We start from the raw sequence: 21,542 nt of genomic DNA, 5'->3' as shown, positions 1-21,542 counted from the left end.
TAGTATTATCTGAGCAAAGTTAATCTAAAATTGGATGTATAGCTCAAAAATGTTGAAATATACAGGGTGTTCCATTTGAAAAAATTGAGTTCCACTCATTTGTTCATGAGATCAAAGTATCTGCATTTTTTGAAGACCCTGTATGAGGCAAATAAAATATGACTCGGAGTGAAGATCCTCATAGTATCACTCCACTCCATTTCAAATTTGATCGATTTAGTCAAGAGAGTTCAAGATTATCAGCATTTATAAAAGTTCATGTTTGGTAAAAAAATATCGAAATTAATTCATATCTTCTAAACGGTAATAGATAGGTATAGGAAAATAGTATATGAATTTGTTGACAAAGTGATAATAAATCATAATATGATATTATATACGGAGTGTTCCATTTGAAAAATCAAAGAAGCCGCTACTTTATAGTAGAAGCGACAACGCCGCTTCGTCTAAAATATTTTAGGCGTGTAGGTCATATTGACTTATGCATACTGTGGAATTTTCAGGTTGATCCGTTAAATAGTTTGTCAGAAACGGCTAATTAACGCTCATCATTAAAAGCCCTGTATTGTTTAGAAAAATGACCAGTGATATTTTCCGATTCCAGAAAGGAAACCTGAAAATCAGCTACCAAGCCCAAGAAAGGCTTCAGGAGCGCGTGTTAATAAAAAAAAAATACTTTTTTCAAAAGAGAAAAAACATATAAAGTGAGATCGAATTATAACAAGGAAGTTACGTACAGCGCCATCTGCCCACGAATAAATTAAGCAAAAATGCCGATAATTCTGTCAATACAGATCCGGAGCTTGAAAGTTACAAACATACATACATACATACATACAGCTGAAGCTAATAAAAAAAGCGCAATAATAAAAAAAATAATAAAAAGATGAAAAAATGCAGTTTCAGAAATCTATTGAACATTTTAATTAAATTATAAGCATGTCAAAAATTACAAATTTTCAGTTTTCAGTAGGAAAGTTAACGAAAATGTACTTAAAATACAGTTAAAAACTTATAAAATCGAAACTCATTTATGAGTTTTTAAATGTTTTTTCAAATTTGTAATTTGAATAGTTCGATAATTACATGAAGAGCATTGGTGTATCTTACGAGTAATTGTTGTCATCAATTGCTCTTGATCCTTGTGATTGTTCAAAATATGTGAATCTAATTGACCTTTTTGTCTAAAGCCTTTTTCACACTTCGGACAAATGAATGGCTTTTCTCCAGAATGCAATAATGAATGTTGTTTCAAATTACTTTTTTGGTTGGTGAAGTATGTACACTTAGAGCATTGAAAATTTGGGGCGTTTTCTTTGTCGTGTTGATATCTGTGTCTAGTTAAGTCTGTTTTAAAGAGGGTTTGATAAGCACACATTTCGCAAATATACATTTTGCTAGTTACTTTCAAACTACTCTCAGAGTGATGTTTCAAAATATGATTATCCAAAACATATTTATTATTGAAACCTTTCTGACATTCTTCGCATATGAGATGTTTAATCTCTCCGTGAATTCTTGAATGTCTTTGAAGATGACTTTTCCGGATTGTCTTGTAGTCACAGATGCTGCAACGATGCCACGTCGCATTATCTGGCTCGTGTTTTGCCAAACGATGTCTTGTCACATGATGCTTATTACTACTCTTATATTCGCAGAATTCGCACTGAATTTCTTTCTTCGACTTCTTGACAACATCGTCCAGTTGTTTGTTACTGCAAATTAAAAACAAATTGTTAGTGAAAATAATTCCAATATAGAGTTTACTCTACTTTTATAGTGTTTGTTCCGTATCGTTCGAAGATTATAAATACAGGTTCAAATTATACAGGGCTTTTCATGATGAACGTTAATTAGCCGTTTCTGGCAAACTATTCAACGGATCCACCTGAAAATTTCACAGTATGCATAAGTCAATGTGACCTACACGCCTAAAATATTTTAGACGGAGCGGCGTTGTCGCTTCTACTATAAAGTAGCGGCTTTTTTGATTTTTCAAATGGAACACCCCGTATATAATATCATATTATGATTCATTATCATTTTGTCAACAAATTCATATACTATTCCCCTATACCTATCTATTACCGTTTAGAAGATATAAATTAATTTCGATATTTTTTTTACCAAACATGAACTTTTATAACTGTTGATAATCTTGAACTCTCTTGCACTAAAACGATCAAATTTGAAATAGAGTGGAGTGATACTATGAGGATCTTCACTCCGAGTCATATTTTCATTTGCCGACTACAGGGTCTTCAAAAAATGCAGATACTTTGATCTCATGAAAAAATTAGTGAAACTCAATTTTTTCAAATGGAACACCCTGTATATTTCAACATTTTTGAGCTCTACATCCAATTTTAGATTAACTTTGTTCAGATAATACTATTTCTATTTTGAACCGTTTTCGAGATAAACTGTTTCAAACGGAAATTGACATGGTTTTCTTGTTCATCACTCATTTTTGTAAAACAGATTTCGTTTGATGTTTCTCAATTAGTCACAGATAATACAATGAGACGATGATCATTAAAATACTCCTCAACCATCGAATGAAACTTCTCTTCAAACAATAGTTTTATTAACGCTGAAACACGAACTGAAAATAATAAACCCATACATTAATGAGTTAATTTAATCGTCAGTGTATTTCAGAATATGTTCAAACACATCTCCACCTCTACTTAAACAAACATGTAATATCTTCAAAAGATTGTCATGTATAGCGCTTCTGATCAAGTCTGGAGTCAAACTATTGAAAGCAGTCGTAACTCTCGATTTCATATCTTCCATTGTTGTTATTGGGGTAGAGTAAACCCACACGAAATAATCTAATGGATAGCCATCTGGTGTTCTAGGAGGCCAACGAAAAGGTCCATTATTACCAATCCATCTGTCTTCGAAGATTTCGGTTAAAGATTCGCTGACTGAATGAGAATTATGGGGTGGACCACCATACACGTTCTCTTCCTGGTATATTATTAAAAATCATTTGAATTCCATTCCTCAGTAAATCTTCATATTTTGATGCATTCAAATTATCATCATAAAACTCGATATAAAAAATTGACTCATTCTTTATGGCACAAAATACATTGAATTGCCATCTTTCTTGAAAACCCCTTTGGCGGACAACATGGGGATTTTCTGGCGCCCAATAATGACTGTTGTGTCTATTGAAAACTCCATTTTTTGTGAACTTGGCCTCATCTGTCCATATGATATCGTCAAGGAAATGTTCATCCTCTTGAGTCTTGACAAGAAACCATTCAAAGAATTCCACTCTACGAGGTAAATCAATCTCTTTCAAATGTTGGACACAGTAGAACTTATAGGGATGCCATTTATGCTTATTAAGAATTCGACAAATTGTCACGTAGGGTATACCTATCTTCCTTTCAGTCTCGTGCAGAGAAGCATTTGGAAATGCATGAAAGTATCCCAAAACTGTTATACCATTGTCATCATCATCCACTTTAGTCTTCTTACGAATGATTTTTGGACGGAAGGTTCCATTCAACCTACAGTTTTTTAGTAGTCGATTTATCACATTATTATTCGACTTCGGAAGTTGTGGATATCTTTCATGAAATACTCGGCATGTTCTACTTGCAATTCTATTGCACTCACCATAAATTCTCAATAAATTCAAGAAATCTTCATTACTGTAACCTAATCTTGACATTATTCTATTACAATTGGTAGCTATCACAATCAGTCAAAACCACCAACGAAAGTCAGACGTTAAATAATTGGTTTATTTATTTTTCCAAAGCACACTATTAAAAAATATTAATGTGTACTGTTGTACGTTAGAGACCAATACCTCAATGTATACAAATTGTAACTTTTTCTAAGGTAGGTACATACCAATTTCGAATTGACTGATCTGAGACAGTCAAAAAAACTGGATCAAAAAGAAATGTTACTAAGTATAAAAAAAAATGTTGAATATCCAAAATAAGTGATGAATTCAAAAAAACGAGCAAGAAAACCACGTCAGTTTTCGTTTGAAACAGTTTATCTTGAAAACGGTTCAAAATAGAAATAGTATTATCTGAACAAAGTTAGTCTAAAATTGGATGTAGAGCTCAAAAATGTTGAAATATACAGGATGTTCCTTTTGAAAAAATTGAGTTCCACTCATTTTTTCATGAGATCAAAGTATCTGCATTTTTTGAAGACCCTGTATGAGGCAAATGAAAATATGACTCGGAGTGAAGATCCTCATAGTATCACTCCACTCCATTTCAAATTTGATCGTTTTAATGCAAGAGAGTTCAAGATTATCAGCATTTATTAAAGTTCATGCTTGGTAAAAAAAAATATCGAAATTAATTTATATCTTCTAAACGGTAATAGATAGGTATAGGAAAATAGTATATGAATTTGTTGACAAAATGATAATGAATCATATTATATTATATACTGGGTGTTCCATTTGAAAAATCAAAGAAGCCGCTACTTTATAGTAGAAGCGACAACGCCGCTTCTTCTGAAATATTTTAGGCGTGTAGGTCATATTGATTTATGCATACTGTGAAATTTTCAAATTTATCCAATAAATAGTTTGTCAGAAACGGCTAATTAACGCTCATCATGAAAAGCTCTATATAGTTCGGCAACCACGCATTTTTTAAAAGAAAAATGAACCATATTGGTACTAAAAAATAGTATGTTCCTTGAGTTTATGAAAAACGGAGCTCATGGTATATTATTATCATTGTTTAATTGGTTCGTAATACATTTGAATTTAGTTATTTGTTTGTTGGGGAACAATTCCGGAAGATATTTCGATTAGAGTTCATATTTTCTTCATTTTCCTACTTTACCTTCCTATTTTCCATAATTGCCAACGTATTGAGTGGAAGCAAAGAAACTAGCGACATTTTTTGGGGTAAGTTGTGAATTTTTTAACCTAATCAGGTAATATTTGCAACAGTGTTTTCCCAACAGAAGTTTTCTCCAAAACAGAACAGACAATTCCGCTTTCTGCTTCGATAAGTTTGTTGGTGGTGAAAATGGACCCTAATTTGTCTTGGCACAACCATTTCGCTGAAATTACAAAGGCTGCTTCTCAAAAGCTCGGAACACTGTTCTGGCGCGAGTTGCAGACTCTTGTTCAGTATTCGCTTTGGTAAACAAAGATGGCTGCGATTTGAGTCCGCGTGTCGAAGCTTCAAATTTTTCCTTCCGAAAACTTCCTGTATACTTGGAGTAACTTTGAAGATGTTTCGATTCATAGTGTCGTTTAATGTTATAGTCTTCTTATTACTGGACTCCATCACAAAATACTGAAAGTTCAATTTTTCTTGGAACGTTCTGCATTCACTGTCGATTTTTCGCTTCTTTTCCATACTACCAAATCACACATAAAAACAATAAGTCAAATCAAAATAATTTTATTGACGGGTGTTACTTTATTTCACAATAGACATTTTCGCTTCCTTCGCCTTTCCTACGCAGACTAACTCGCAGTTGCGCCGCTAGCCTTTTTATATGCAATTATTACTGCCATCTCGAGGTGATCGGAATACACTAGCTAGAACCAGAACTTTCTCGAACCAACGCGGTAATTCCAAATATTTAATTACGCCTAATGCCACCTAGCGGGTAGCTGAAAAAGATAGTACATAGTACCACTACTCGCCACTAGATGTCGTTAAGTGTCACAATAATTGAAATGCAAAAAACGTAAGTTTGCTTAGGTCACGCACTTTGCGACTATCCTAGTCTGGAAATATAGTTGAGGGCAGAAATTGGCCCTTGGAACAAACCGAAAAAATCATTATGGCCCGCAGGCTTCTAAGTTTGGAGACCCCTGGACCAGAGCCTTAAATTCCTCAGAAGAAAGGTTGATTAGGTAACAGGATCAATTTTTTTCTTTATCTGCGATTCTGATAAGGTGGTGGTAAAAATATTATTCACGTATTTTACTAATCAAATTGAAATATGCAGTAATAAGGCTATCGACATCTCTTCTAAGGTTTAACACTATCGCATCTGAGGATATGTATCATTTCGCTCAAAAGCCTTCAGGATAAATATGGTTGAACATCTAGATTAGTTGAATGATCGAAATAAAAAATGTCCCCATATTCTTCTTCATGTTCAACGAGGGCTATGGGTTTTTTATATTCGATTTCATAGTCTCTCATGTGTTCCTAAACTCGTGTTTTAAGATACCGTACGATTTGACCAACATATCATTTGTGACAGCTTCCACAGTTCAATTTGTAAACTATATTGGATTGAATTTCTTGTGGTGTTTTTGTTTTTTGTTTGGCCACTTACATTCGTTCGGTACTGAGTAGCATTCCAAGTTTTCTACAAATTTTCTATTAATGGAATTTTGTGATATTTTGGTTTCACCCCGATATTTTGGAAAAGGGAATTATTTTCCTGATAAGGGCTCTAGGAAAATTATGTTTCACTAGATAATTCTCAATTCATTGGAAATTTTTGTTACGGAGTTCAGAATTGGAAATGGCAATTGCTTTTGATTTCAAATTCGTTATTATTTAATGTTGAATGTAATGTAATGAATGTAATGTTTCGAAAAATAATTTAAAAATATCTCAGAAAAATTTGAGCCTCAATACTGCATATTCCAATTTGATAAGTAGAAAACCTGAATAATTTACCCTTTTTTTCATTCTCTTCCTTTCTGTCATTGATTAAAAAAATAGACACCACCTTATCAGAATCGCAGATAAAGCCATTCGTTTGTTTCATGTCGTTTTGTGTTGGTAATGTCTCAAAAGTTTGCTATTGCAATGTTTTTTTTTAATATGCATCTGATATGTCAGATAGTTTTTAAAATAATTATCAACACGAAGAAACTACTTTTCGGTGGGTGATTTAATTAAGAACTCATTATTTCTTGTAGTACAGAAACGATAATAGACGTATGTTTTGTGGGAGATAATACAATCGTTTTTTAGGGAAAGAATTGTTCCTTTTTCCCAACCAACCTTCTTCAGAAAAAACGTTGGATACTTTGTTCATCCTTTCACTAATTATCTCCAATAAGTTAGCCTATTTTCCGTAATTTCAAAACAAGAAAAATAAATATTAAACTAATATACCTTTTCAAATCAGATATTCGTTTTCTACAATGCGGTCGATGTCTCTCCAAAAATCCTCCATTTGTGAATGAACATTCACAAAATTCACATTTATAAGTTGGTCCGTCAAAAACATTCGAGTTCTGCGGACGAAACTGACACCTCTTCTCGTGTACCGCCAAATAATCCTTCGTTGAAAGCCCAATAGAACAGAATGCACAAGGATAAAATTTCCTCAAATCCTCCTTGACGGGCTCAAAATATTTTTTCTGATCAATTCCCAATTTTTTCGCGAACGTTCGTCCGTAGAACACCAACAATTCTTCTCCTTTGTTTATGTTTCTGCTCGTTCTGTAGTACAGTTTTCCATCGTACTGAAAAGCCACAAGATTCTGCTCTTCGGCGTTTCTGGCGCAGTTAACATATCTCAAATAGTTGGAGTATCTCTCGTTACTCGCATCAATCTGAAAAAATAAAGAATGTTTCAATGTTACCTGTCTCGGCAGAGTGACTGCGGATTTTTCCAACTCTGAAGACGGATACTGCCTCCGAAATGTTGAGATAATTGTCTGAATAGTGAAAAGAGATATGAAACTTTCTGTTTTTCACCACTTTTATTTGTAACTAACGTTAGTTACAAATAAAAGTGATCTCCTACCATGTAGTAACGGCTACACCCATCAATTTATGTCTGAATAGTTCCTATCTCGTTTGTTGATTGACAAAACTATTTGATACCTTATCGGGTTGAACTGAAGAGGTGGCTTTTTCCACACCTGTGTACATTTCTTCATCACAATTTTGAATTTTTTTCAGATATACAGTGTGTCTCACTTCTCATGGAAACACCCCGTATCTTCCGAGTGGCGGACAGTGTATATCACTTTGGCCAACCCCATTCAGGTGGTGGGTTCATTTTGAGCATTTCAATCAGTCCTGAGAGTTTCATGGTTCCACCTCGAATATTACGGAAGATACGGGGGTGTTTCCATAAGAAGTGAGACAAATTCGGATTTTTCAGGACTGAAATTTTTCCATGATCGTAGTAAGTTGGTCGTCCTGATCACGAATCTGAAGGAATTTTGAGCCTATTTTGCCCCCTAACATGTTTTACCGTGAAAATGGGGTGTTCCATCGCGAGTGGCGGACAGTGTATATCACTTTGGCCAACCCCATTCAGGTGGTAGATGCATTTTGAGCATTTCCATCAGTTCTGAGAGTTTCATCGTTCTACCCCGAATATTACGGAAGATACGGGGGTGTTTCCATAAGAAGTGAGACAAATTCGGATTTTTCAGGACTGAAATTTTTTCAGGAAAAAAATGTAATCATAGTAAGTTGGTAGTCCTGATCACGAATCTGAAGGAATTTTGAGCCTATTTTGCCCCCTAATATGTTTTACCGTAAAAATGGGGTGTTCCATCGCGAGTGGCGGACAGTGTATATCACTTTGGGCAAGCCCAATCAGGTGGTAGATGCATTTTGAGCATTTCCATCAGTTCTGAGAGTTTCATCGTTCTACCCCGAATATTACGGAAGATACGGGGGTGTTTCCATAAGAAGTGAGACAAATTCGGATTTTTCAGGACTGAAATTTTTTCATGGAAAAAGTGTAACCGTAGTGAGTTGGTAGTCCTGATCACGAATCTGAAGAAATTTTGAGCCTATTTTGCCCCCTAATATGTTTTACCGTAAAAATGGGATGTTCCATCGCGAGTGGCGGACAGTGTATATCACTTTGGTCAACCCCATTCAGATGGTAGGTGCATTTTGAGCATTTCCATCAATCCAGAGAGTTTCATCGTTCTACCTCGAATATTACGGAAGATACGGGGGGTTTCCATAAGAAGTGAGACAAATTCGGATTTTTCAGGACTAAAATTTTTTCAGGAAAAAAGTGTAATCGTAGTAAGTTGGTAGTCCTGATCACGAATTTCAAGGAATGTTGAGCCTATTTTGCCCCCTAATATGTTTTACCGTAAAAATGGGGTGTTCCATCGCGAATGGCGGACAGTGTATATCACTTTGGCCAACCCCATTCAGGTGGTAGGTGCATTTTGAGCATTTCCATCAGTCCAGAGAGTTTCATCGTTCTACCTCGAATATTACGGAAGATACGGGGGTTTTTCCATAAGAAGTGAGACAAATTCGGATTTTTCAGGACTGAAATTTTTTCAGGAAAAAAGTGTAATCGTAGTAAGTTGGTAGTCCTGAACACGAATCTGATGGAATTTTGAGCCTATTTTGCCCCCTAACATGTTTTACCGTGAAAATGGGGTGTTCCATCGCGAGTGGCGGACAGTGTATATCACTTTGGCCAACCCCATTCAGATGGTAGGTGCATTTTGAGCATTTCCATCAATCCAGAGAGTTTCATCGTTCTACCTCGAATATTACGGAAGATACGGGGGTGTTTCCATAAGAAGTGAGACAAATTCGGATTTTTCAGGACTAAAATTTTTTCAGGAAAAAAGTGTAATCGTAGTAAGTTGGTAGTCCTGATCACGAATTTCAAGGAATGTTGAGCCTATTTTGCCCCCTAATATGTTTTACCGTAAAAATGGGGTGTTCCATCGCGAATGGCGGACAGTGTATATCACTTTGGCCAACCCCATTCAGGTGGTAGGTGCATTTTGAGCATTTCCATCAGTCCAGAGAGTTTCATCGTTCTACCTCGAATATTACGGAAGATACGGGGGTTTTTCCATAAGAAGTGAGACAAATTCGGATTTTTCAGGACTAAAATTTTTTCAGGAAAAAAGTGTAATCGTAGTAAGTTGGTAGTCCTGATCACGAATTTCAAGGAATGTTGAGCCTATTTTGCCCCCTAATATGTTTTACCGTAAAAATGGGGTGTTCCATCGCGAGTGGCGGACAGTGTATATCACTTTGGCCAACCCCATTCAGATGGTAGGTGCATTTTGAGCATTTCCATCAATCCAGAGAGTTTCATCGTTCTACCTCGAATATTACGGAAGATACGGGGGTGTTTCCATAAGAAGTGAGACAAATTCGGATTTTTCAGGACTAAAATTTTTTCAGGAAAAAAGTGTAATCGTAGTAAGTTGGTAGTCCTGATCACGAATTTCAAGGAATGTTGAGCCTATTTTGCCCCCTAATATGTTTTACCGTAAAAATGGGGTGTTCCATCGCGAATGGCGGACAGTGTATATCACTTTGGCCAACCCCATTCAGGTGGTAGGTGCATTTTGAGCATTTCCATCAATCCAGAGAGTTTCATCGTTCTACCTCGAATATTACGGAAGATACGGGGGTGTTTCCATAAGAAGTGAGACAAATTCGGATTTTTCAGGACTAAAATTTTTTCAGGAAAAAAGTGTAATCGTAGTAAGTTGGTAGTCCTGATCACGAATTTCAAGGAATGTTGAGCCTATTTTGCCCCCTAATATGTTTTACCGTAAAAATGGGGTGTTCCATCGCGAATGGCGGACAGTGTATATCACTTTGGCCAACCCCATTCAGGTGGTAGGTGCATTTTGAGCATTTCCATCAGTCCAGAGAGTTTCATCGTTCTACCTCGAATATTACGGAAGATACGGGGGTTTTTCCATAAGAAGTGAGACAAATTCGGATTTTTCAGGACTGAAATTTTTTCAGGAAAAAAGTGTAATCGTAGTAAGTTGGTAGTCCTGAACACGAATCTGATGGAATTTTGAGCCTATTTTGCCCCCTAACATGTTTTACCGTGAAAATGGGGTGTTCCATCGCGAGTGGCGGACAGTGTATATCACTTTGGCCAACCCCATTCAGGTGGTAGGTGCATTTTGAGCATTTCCATCAGTCCTGAGAGTTTCATCGTTCTACCTCGAATATTACGGAAGATACGGGGATGTTTCCATAAGAAGTGAGACAAATTCGGATTTTTCAGGACTGAAATTTTTTCAGGAAAAAAGTGTAATCGTAGTAAGTTGGTAGTCCTGAACACGAATCTGATGGAATTTTGAGCCTATTTTGCCCCCTAACATGTTTTACCGTGAAAATGGGGTGTTCCATCGCGAGTGGCGGACAGTGTATATCACTTTGGCCAACCCCATTCAGGTGGTAGGTGCATTTTGAGCATTTCCATCAGTCCTGAGAGTTTCATCGTTCTACCTCGAATATTACGTAAGATACGGGGGTGTTTCCATAAGAAGTGAGACAAATTCGGATTTTTCAGGACTGAAATTTTTTCAGGAAAAAAGTGTAATCGTAGTAAGTTGGTAGTCCTGAATACGAATCTGATGGAATTTTGAGCCTATTTTGCCCCCTAACATGTTTTACCGTGAAAATGGGGTGTTCCATCGCGAGTGGCGGACAGTGTATATCACTTTGGCCAACCCCATTCAGGTGGTAGGTGCATTTTGAGCATTTCCATCAGTCCTGAGAGTTTCATCGTTCTACCTCGAATATTACGTAAGATACGGGGGTGTTTCCATAAGAAGTGAGACAAATTCGGATTTTTCAGGACTGAAATTTTTCCAGGGAAAAAGTGTAATCGTAGTAAGTTGGTAGTCCTGATCACGAATCTGAAGGAATTTTGAGCCTATTTTGCCCCCTAATATGTTTTACCGTAAAAATAGGGTGTTCCATCGCGAGTGGCGGACAGTGTATATCACTTTGGCCAACCCCATTCAGGTGGTAGATGCATTTTGAGCATTTCCATCATTCCAGAGAGTTTCATCGTTTTACCTCGAATATTACGGAAGATACGGGGGTGTTTCCATAAGAAGTGAGACAAATTCTGATTTTTCAGGACTGAAATTTTTTCAGGAAAAAAATGTAATCATAGTAAGTTGGTAGTCCTGATCACGAATCTGAAGGAATTTTGAGCCTATTTTGCCCCCTAACATGTTTTTCCGTGAAAATGGGGTGTTCCATCGCGAGTGGCGGACAGTGTATATCACTTTGGCCAACCCCATTCAGGTGGTAGATGCATTTTGAGCATTTCCATCAGTCCAGAGAGTTTCATCGTTCTACCTCGAATATTACGTAAGATACGGGGGTGTTTCCATGAGAAGTGAGACACACTGTATACAGGGTGTTTCAAATTCGATCTTCACCATTGGGAATTCGGAAACTATGAGAGATACGAAGATGGTTAAATTAGGGCAAAGTTGCTTACTGTCTCTGTATTTTTTCCTCGGCTTTTCAAACGAACCAAACTCGGGTGAGATTTTTATCCAATAACTTGAACATAGTTCGATGTGGTTGTCGTCTTTCGGAATACAAGTTTAAATACATTTCCGATGTTCTAGCATTGTTTCTACCGTATTTGTAATAAATTTGTATCGTATCTCTTTTTTGTTCATTAGTGAAAGCCATTTTTCGCCAAAAATTCAATGATAAGAATGATGATAAGAATAATTTTTTTTCAATATCTCCAATTTTTCGAAAAAGAATGATAATTTATGATACATCATTGAAAAGGTAAAATCTGGTTCTATTCTAAACAGAAAGAATCCAATGTAGCGCCCATAAGAAAAATAAAGTTGAAGATGGTGGCCGGAAGACGAAACGTCGGATAGCAAATATGAAAACACCATTATGTAGCAAGGAAAAGTAGTAGTTTGGAAGTGCTATTCCGGATATCTCCGGATATACCGGATATAGAGAATGAAGAACTTTCAAACGATATATCACAAACTCATACTTCCCATTCAAAAAATTAGGGATTGTACCAGTCATTCGATGGGGGTAGAAGGTAAGGGTGTTTAATATGTACAATAACCGAAATAATGAATTTATTACATTTGACTTTCACACACTGTATAGCGAAACTCGTTCTAAATGAAATCCACAGTGTAAAATTCTATAAGTAACGGATCAAATTATTCATAAGATAAAAATACCCAAAAAAGTCAATAAAAAATCTCATTGCCTCCACAAAATAGACTTTTCTCAATATCAGATATAGTCAGAGTCCTGAAGAATTTATTAAAATTCGAGACGTCGGCAATAAAACAATTTTTTTCAAGAAAACAAAATATCCTGATACTCAAGCAACTTTTCTTCATCAGATAGTGCTGTGTGAGACGATGAACTGAATAACTATATCAAACATTTTTACTTGAGACCAGTTTTGTACTCACCAATCGTCCGTCACGCAGTTTCCAAGCATATCCGACCGTGGTATCAATTCTAGTTATCTTTCCTTCATAGGGTCCTAGTCGAACTCCAATTTTCAAATTCCTCGTAGCAAAAACTCCGAATCCATGGATATCTGAATGACGAACGCTCAAAATTCCCTTCGGAACCGTTTTCTTGGCTCGATCTTCTAAACCAAGTGGAACGGGATTGTCTTCGAGAGAGATCAGCATGCCACAATTCGAACAGAAATCCAAATATTCTCGTTCACAAACATCGCAAACTGAAAAGATGAGAGATTTGAAGAAACTAGATTACTGCTGGCTCAAAAGAGCTTCTTTCTCTCTCAGTATTGAAATTAACCGTAAACTGAATCTGTTCAAAATACAGTTCAAAAAATATATCTTCTACAGGGCTTTTCATGATGAGCGTTAATTAGCCGTTTCTGGCAAACTATTCAACGGATCAACCTGAAAATTCCACAGTATGCATAAGTCAATATGACCTACACGCCTAAAATATTTTAGACGAAGCGGCGTTGTCGCTTCTACTATAAAGTAGCGGCTTCTTTGATTTTTCAAATGGAACACCCCGTATATAATATCATATTATGATTCATTATCGCTTTGTCAACAAATTCATTTACTATTTACCTATACCTATTTATTTAGAAGATATAAATTAATTTCGATATTTTTTTTACCAAACATGAACTTTAATAAATGCTGATAATCTTGAACTCTCCTGCACTAAAACGATCAAATTTGAAATGAAGTGGAGTGATACTATGAGGATCTTCACTCCGAGTCATATTTTCATTTGCCTCATACAGGGTCTTCAAAAAATGCAGATACTTTGATCTCGTGAAAAAATGAGTGGAACTCAATTTTTTCAAATGGAACACCCTGTATATTTCAACATTTTTGAGCTCTACATCCAATTTTAGATTAACTTTGTTCAGATAATACTATTTCTATTTTGAACCGTTTTCGAGATAAACTGTTTCAAACGGAAATTGACATGGTTTTCTTGTTCATCACTCATTTTTGTAAAACAGATTTCGTTTGATGTTCCTCAATTATTCTCAGATAATACAATGAAAAGATAATTATTAAAATACTCCTCAACCATCGAATGAAACTTCTCTTCAAACAATAGTTTTATTAACGCTAAAACACAAACTGAAAATAATAAACCCATACATTAATGAGTTAATTTAATCGTCAGTGTATTTCAGAATATGTTGAAACACATCTCCACCTCTACTTAAACAAACATGTGATCTCTTCAAAACATTGTCATGTGTAGCGCTTCTGATCAAGTCTGGAGTCAAACTATTGAAAGCAGTTGTAACTCTCAATTTCATATCTTCCATTGTTGTTTTTGGAGTAGTAGAGTAAACCATATTTTTCATGAAACCCCACACGAAATAATCTAATGGATTGCCATCTGATGTTCTAGGAGGCCAACGAAAAGGTCCATTATTACCAATCCATCTGTCTTCGAAGATTTCGGTTAAAGCTTCGCTGACTGCATGAGAATTATGGGGTGGAGCACCATCCATTTGGTACCATACACGTTCTCTTCCTGGTCTATTATTAAAAATCATTTGAATTCCATTCCTCAGTAAATCTTCATATTTTGATGCATTCAAATTATCATCATAAAACTCGATATAAAAAATTGATTCATTCTTTATGGCACAAAATACATTGAATTGCCATTTTCTTGAAAACCCCTTTGGCGGACAACATGGGGATTTTCTGGCGCCCAATAATGACTGTTATGTCTATTGAAAACTCCATTTTTTTGTGAATTCGGCCTCATCTGTCCATGTGATATTGTCAAGGAAATGTTCATCCCTCTTGAGTCTTGACAAGTAACCATTCAAAGAATTCCACTCTACGATGTAAATCAGTCTCTTTCAAATGTTGGACACAGTAGAACTTATAGAGATGCCATTTATGCTTATTAAGAATTCGACAAATTGTCACGTAGGGTATACCTATCTCCCTTTCAGCCTCGTGCAGAGAAGCATTTGGAAATGCATGAAAGTATCCCAAAACTGTTATACCATTGTCATCATCATCCACTTTAGTCTTCTTACGAATGATTTTTGGACGGAAGGTTCCATTCAACCTACAGTTTTTTAGTAGTCGATTTATCACATTATTATTCGGCTTCGGAAGTTGTGGATATCTTTCATGAAATACTCGGCATGTTCTACTTGCAATTCTATTGCACTCACCATAAATTCTCAATAAATTCAAGAAATCTTCATTACTGTAACCTAATCTTGACATTATTCTATTACAATTGGTAGCTATCACAATCAGTCAAAACCACCAACGGAAGTCTGACGTTAAATAATTGGTTTATTTATTTTTCCAAAGCACAATATTAAAAAATATTAATGTGTACTGTTGTACGTTAGAGACCAATACCTCAATGTATACAAATTGTAACTTTTTCTAAGGTAGGTACATACCAATTTCGAATTGACTGATCTGAGACAGTTAAAAAACTGGATCAAAAAGAAATATTGCTAAGTATAAAAAAATGTTTAATATCCAAAATAAGTGATGAATTCAAAAAAACGAGCAAGAAAACCACGTCAGTTTCCGTTTGAAACAGTTTATCTCGAATACGGCTCAAAATAGAAATAGTATTATCTGAACGAAGTTAATCTAAAATTGGATGTAGAGCTCAAGAGTGTTGAAATATACAGGGTGTTTCATTTGAAAAAATTGAGTTCCACTAATTTTTTCATGAGATCAAAGTATCTGCATTTTTTGAAGACCCTGTATGAGGCAAATGAAAATATGACTCGGAGTGAAGATCCTCATAGTATCACTTCACTCCATTTCAAATTTGATCATTTAAGTGCAAGAGAGTTCAAGATTATCAGCATTTATAAAAGTTCATGTTTGGTAAAAAAAAATCGAAATTAATTTATATCTTCTAAACGGTAATAGATAAGTATAGGGAAATAGTATATAAATTTGTTGACAAAGTAATAATAAATCATAATATGATATTATATACGGGGTGTTCCATTTGAAAAATCAAAGAAGCCGCTACTTTATAGTGGAAGCGACAACGCCGCTCCGTCTGAAATATTTTAGGCGTGTAGGTCATATTGATTTATGTATACGGTGAAATTTTCAGGTTGATCCGTTGAATAGTTTGTCAGAAACGGCTAATTAACCCTCATCATGAAAAGCCCTGTATATGTGCAACTTCACTCACATATATATCTATCTTCAGGTGGCTGTTCCTCTTCAAAATAATTCTTTTCGGGTACGGCTCTCTTCGGATTTCTTCTCACTTAAAACAAAAACGAAATTGGGTTACTCACTCATTAGTCTGGGGCACAAGATCCTTCTTTTGGAACTTCTGTCCAAGGGCACAGAAAATTATGACCTCTAGCAAATTTTTGAAAAATTTCAAGAGGGGCTCGAAATAATTGCAAAAGTTATAAACAATTCAGTAAGTGAAAGGAGGGTTTGTTTTTTTGCAAATACCTCGGAAAATATTGAAGATATCCGAAATTTGAAAAAAGGTCGTTGAAGAGGAGGAAATTTCCTATAAAAAGTCCCACCAATATTTATAATTTTGATTTGGAAGCAGGAAAGATTTCCAGTTTGTGTCTGAAAGTTACTTCTTTGCATGATCTACACATCCATGTAGAGAGTTACTTATTTTCAAATTGATTACTTCCTTCCTTTCTTTGGAAGATTCCCTCATCTTTTTTGTATCAAGATGGAGTAGTAGAAAGCCAAAAACTTTCTTTCCCAAAAATTAGTCACTCCTTAAAATATAACTCCTTCAATTCAAATAAAAAATTTTGATTATCAACTTTGTTATTAATAATCAAAGACGTTGAAAAGTGAAAAATTCAATTAAAGCAATGAAAACTTTTTTTTCAATATTTAAATTTATTCGTATTCTTATCATTTGAAGTTACATAAAAATTATTTTTCATAATTTCCAGCTCTATTTATTTAAAAAAATTGTTATAAACAAATGTATTTTCAAAAGATATTTGAAATTTTTTGGGGGGATTTATATCAGTAATGAATTTTAAAAACAAAATTGTTTCTTTAAAAAAAATTTATTGCATAAAAACACATTCGTTGATTAAGATTTTTTCTGCTACTGAATATGAATATTCGGAAATGATTTTTTTAATTATAATTTCTATTTTTCTTTGATATTCTGAAAAAAACTGTTTTGTTTTCATATTTTTTAATTTATTTAATAAACGATTTGTCTCAAACAAATTAATTATTACGATATATTTTTTTAATACTAGGTACCAAAAATCCAAAACAACCATGTGTTACTTTCTGTGTAAAAAAAAGTATCTCAATTTTTTAAATATTTTTCAAAAAGTGACACATGCTTGTTTTTGTTTTTTGTTAGTATTCAAAAAAATATATCGTTAAAATCAATTTGTTCACAACAAATTGTTTATTAAATAAATAAAGAAAATATGAATTAATTTTTTTTTCAGAATATCAAAGAGAAAGAGAAATTATAATAAAAAAATCGTTCCTCAGTATTCCCAATTAGTAGAAAACAAAAAATTCAATCAACAAATGCGTATTTGAGCAATAAAGTTTTTTTTAAAAACGATTTTGTTATAAAAAATCATAAGTCACTGATAAAACTCCCCCCAAAAAAAGTTTCAAATATCTTATAAACAATAATAATAATATATATGAAATTATAACACAACAACAAAAATCAATTGGCGCTCCGGGGAGACTTCATTGTTATAAACAATACATTTGTTTATAATTTTTTTCAAACAGGGCTGAAAATTATGAAAAATCATTTTTATGTAACTTCAAATAATAAGAATAAATTTTAATATTAAAAATAAATCTTTTCATTGCTTCAATTAAACTTTTCACTTTTTAACGTCTTCGATTATCAATAACGAAGTGGAAAATCAAGATTTTTCAATCATTTCAACGGAAATCTTTTTTGAAGGCTTTCAAGAAGAGCTCTAAGAAGTGAAAAAAATTTAAAATTTTTACTTTGAAAATTATCAGGGTTTTTATGTAAATTTAAAAAATTTGTTTATTAACTAAAGTATATCTGATAAAATAATCACGAAAAAAAAACGTTCCATTGATTTTCGTTTATTCAAGTGTCTAGAAGGTATGTGATTTTTTTTTCTCAATAATGATATTCAATGGATTAATAGAATTCTTATTGTTCAAAGGTCAGAGTTTCAGGAAGTGGGACTTTTCTAACAAATTTCCTCCTCTTTAACGATCTTTTTTCAAATTTCGGATATCTTTAATATTTGCTAGAGGTCATTCCGAACCGAATGAACCCTGGATCATAATTTTCGGTGCCCTTGGACAGAAGTTCCACAAAAAGGATTTTGTGACCCACACTATCATTTGAATCGTCAATTCATAAAACCCTTACCAGTCAAAACAGTATTGTTTTTTTCTCTCTTGAGGGCCGCAGATGCAGGTTTCACGACTTTAGTGTTATCCAAAACAGCTGCTTTCTTTTCTGATAACTTTTTCTTGTTCCTCATAAAGTCGGGCATAGGAAGGAGGAACGCTAAAAATTATTTTTATTACTCACTGGACGATAAACAACGGTACAAATTGAGAAAAACGTTAATGAAAGAGTTAATGATATCCACACAATCGATTTTCCAACCTCTTGATTCATCTGTGATATTGTTCAGCAAATTATAATACAAAAATAAAAATAAAATTAGTGGATATCTGCAAATAAAAAAACGAAACTTCAGAAAAAAACTGATTTCAGTTCAGGCTGACAAAGAGGTATTTTTAACATCACGATAAAATCAGAAAACAACTACTCCCCTGGCTAATACCACGAACGGCGTTGAATTATATCCAACAGGCGTCAGTGCAGGAATCTTAATAGAAAATGTTATGCATATGCAATTGGCAATGCAACTGAAAAAGTCGACCCTCAATTTTGGAACGGGCACACTTGCAGACCGGTTTCGGGCTCATTAGCCCCTCATCAGTGCAAGATAGTGACCATCATCGACCTAAAGTCAATAATATTCCATAATTGAAAATAGGAATTATTTCAATGTATTTCATTCCTCTTCCTAAGTTGGAGCGAACATCACAAAATGTCACTCCATCTAGTGGGCGAAGTACTAACCAACTGCATATCCGAAATTTGCCCGATTCCTCTCAATAAGGAAGAAAAACTTTCTTATTAGTCAGTAGGCTATGCTTGAAGACAGGTAGTAAGCAAATCTAAAGAAATAAACTTTGAACGTTCAAGCCAGTCTCGGATATACCTACACAGAAGGTTGAATGAACTGACGCCTATCAGAAAACAACTATTCCTTTGCAGGAATTTTCTTTGATGTTTGTATTTAATTTTTTCATTATAGAAACATATGAAGAAAGTAATACAAAAATAAGCAAAAATTAATTGGAACGCCGGGGCGACTTTATTGATTCCAGTGGCGCATTTTCTTTTTCAGCTGCAAGAAAACCCGGAAAAACCTGCAACACCACATGATCTGAAGATCTTGATATGCCAATGTCCTCTCTTCTATAGAATAAATTCTAGGGTATCTACAGATGCTCCAATAAACTCAAGATATCGCCAGAATATTTAGAAACAATCGAATAAAACTAAGTGAACTATAAGATCACCTGATCTGACATCGTTTTAAGGGGCACAACCAACATAGTGATTCATGTCGACCCGTGAAGTGGAAGTGAGATGCAGCTATTGTTGAAAAACAATTCTTAACGTTCGCATCATGATAATGCACTTGCTCACTCGTTATTGCTTGTTGGTATTATTTTGCCAAGAACAACACCGTAATCATGTCTCAGCCACCATATTCACCAGATGTGTCCCTCTGCGACTTTTTCCTGTTACCGAGATTGAAAAGACACATGAAAGGATGGCGTTTTGCGACGATAGAGGAGATAAAAACTGAATTATATTTGAAAGGGACTACTTTGGAGGTAACAAAATAGCAGTTGATAAATGAATGAATCTTTTTTGGGAAAAATGAAAATTCACGTTATTTTTTTGAACAGATCCCATATTCCGAGAATTATATAATTTTTGTATTTTAACATTTTAACAGAACTGGAGAAGAATGATAAATTGGAAAGTGATTTCTCAGCGAATTCTTATTTTTATAGCCTTCAGAAGGGAACAGCTTCTCCTATTGAACGCCAATGAATGATGGTGAAATGTCAATTTATTTACTGAAAATTAGTAAGTATTTCATCCTATCAGATGAAATGTACAGTTCAATGAGAAATGGTATTCAATAAATATTTAATGAATTCTGGTAATCAATTTCAATTTTTTTGAACACTCTGTATTTTGAAATTCTCTGAATTTACAGAAAAAAATTAATCTTGAAGACCACCATAATGCACTTTTTTGAAAAAAAATGCTGTTTTTATTTTTTCCTGATTTCATATTGATTTTCTAACCTCGTCATCACAACCACGCAATATACTCTTATAGATACTGATTATTTTACCACCAAGTATTTTAATATTCTCAAGCTGCACATCAAAAACCATTAAGCCGGTCCTGAGAGCCCTCGAGTCAAAAACGACTTCTTCGTGCATTGATTTTACCTAAACATCCATTAACTATTGCTTTAAACGGTGAACAACTTCTTAAAAAGTAAAACATAATCATATCATCCATAGGAAAATATTCGTATATGACTGAAAATGACATTTAAATAAATACCCACCTGTTTCAAATTCTATGTTCCTTTAAACTTCGAAAATGTAGAAAAGATTCCGTAACATGATCAAAATAAAACAATCAGTCCGTAATACTGAACAAAAAAGAATATTCAAACTGGTTTACCTCCCCCTAAAGAGTCATCCAGATAATTTCTTGTCGTGGTTAAATATCGAGACCTCAAGGCTTCCGGCAAATCTTTCCATTCTTCGTCCGTGAAATATTCCCTAATGACTTCCAACACTTTATCACTTTCAATCAATCTCAATTTCTCCATAATTCCTCAAATTTCAACACTCCATTCGAACCTCAACTGCCGCGGCTTGAGAAGATGGCGCAGTGAACAGTGTTTTGTTCGTGACGAAAGATACCGCGCTAGTCAAAATAAAAACTCTTGCGGGTGTTGCTTCAGAATATAACAGAATAAAATAATGAAATAGAAAGAATATATCTATAATGAAAATGCAATTGCATACTTTCATAATGGTGTCTCGATTAGGTACACATTTTCGGTGAAAATTCAATAAAATAGCACTGAAGGCGAATGGTAATTCTTTCCATTGTTGGAATGGACGAGTTGGTCAAGTAACAGTTTAACAGTTGATGAGACGAAATATTATACGAGGGTGATACAACTAT

General features: G+C 34.5%; 2 protein-coding genes across 2 annotated transcripts in view; one reads left to right on the top strand and one right to left on the bottom strand.

Moving 5' to 3' along the window:
* The window catches only part of Fa2h (Fatty acid 2-hydroxylase), a 61,977-nt gene that overhangs the window by 5,287 nt on the left and 35,148 nt on the right, over window positions 1-21,542 (top strand). The window lies entirely within an intron of this gene.
* On the bottom strand, window positions 907-21,228 carry LOC111514290 (uncharacterized). The gene is made up of 6 exons (XM_074173463.1): window positions 21,030-21,228; window positions 18,603-18,743; window positions 16,407-16,484; window positions 13,163-13,440; window positions 7,095-7,537; window positions 907-1,715 (listed from the first exon to the last, which is right to left on the bottom strand). The coding sequence occupies exons 1-6, from the start codon at window positions 21,178-21,180 to the stop codon at window positions 1,028-1,030; spliced, it is 1,779 nt and encodes a 592-aa protein (XP_074029564.1). The 5' UTR covers window positions 21,181-21,228; the 3' UTR covers window positions 907-1,027.

Source organism: Leptinotarsa decemlineata, unplaced genomic scaffold, assembly GCF_025532065.1.
Source record: "Leptinotarsa decemlineata unplaced genomic scaffold, Ldec_3_MD MMD2_tig00000251_RagTag_RagTag, whole genome shotgun sequence".
NCBI lineage: Eukaryota > Metazoa > Arthropoda > Insecta > Coleoptera > Chrysomelidae > Leptinotarsa > Leptinotarsa decemlineata.
The sequence above is the reverse complement of the archived record's forward strand: the minus strand, read 5'-3'. Positions and strand labels throughout refer to the sequence as shown.

What these genes read in the sequence shown, in the direction of transcription:
- LOC111514290 (XM_074173463.1), bottom strand. Translation starts at nt 21,180, where the DNA reads ATGGAGAAATTGAGATTGATTGAAAGTGATAAAGTGTTGGAAGTCATT. An exon ending in AACTGCGTGACGGACGATTG is followed by an intron (nt 7,538 to 13,162) that starts GTGAGTACAAAA and finishes TTATTTTTTCAG; the next exon opens with ATTGATGCGAGTAACGAGAG. An exon ending in CGAATATCTGATTTGAAAAG is followed by an intron (nt 1,716 to 7,094) that starts GTATATTAGTTT and finishes TTTAATTTGCAG; the next exon opens with TAACAAACAACTGGACGATG.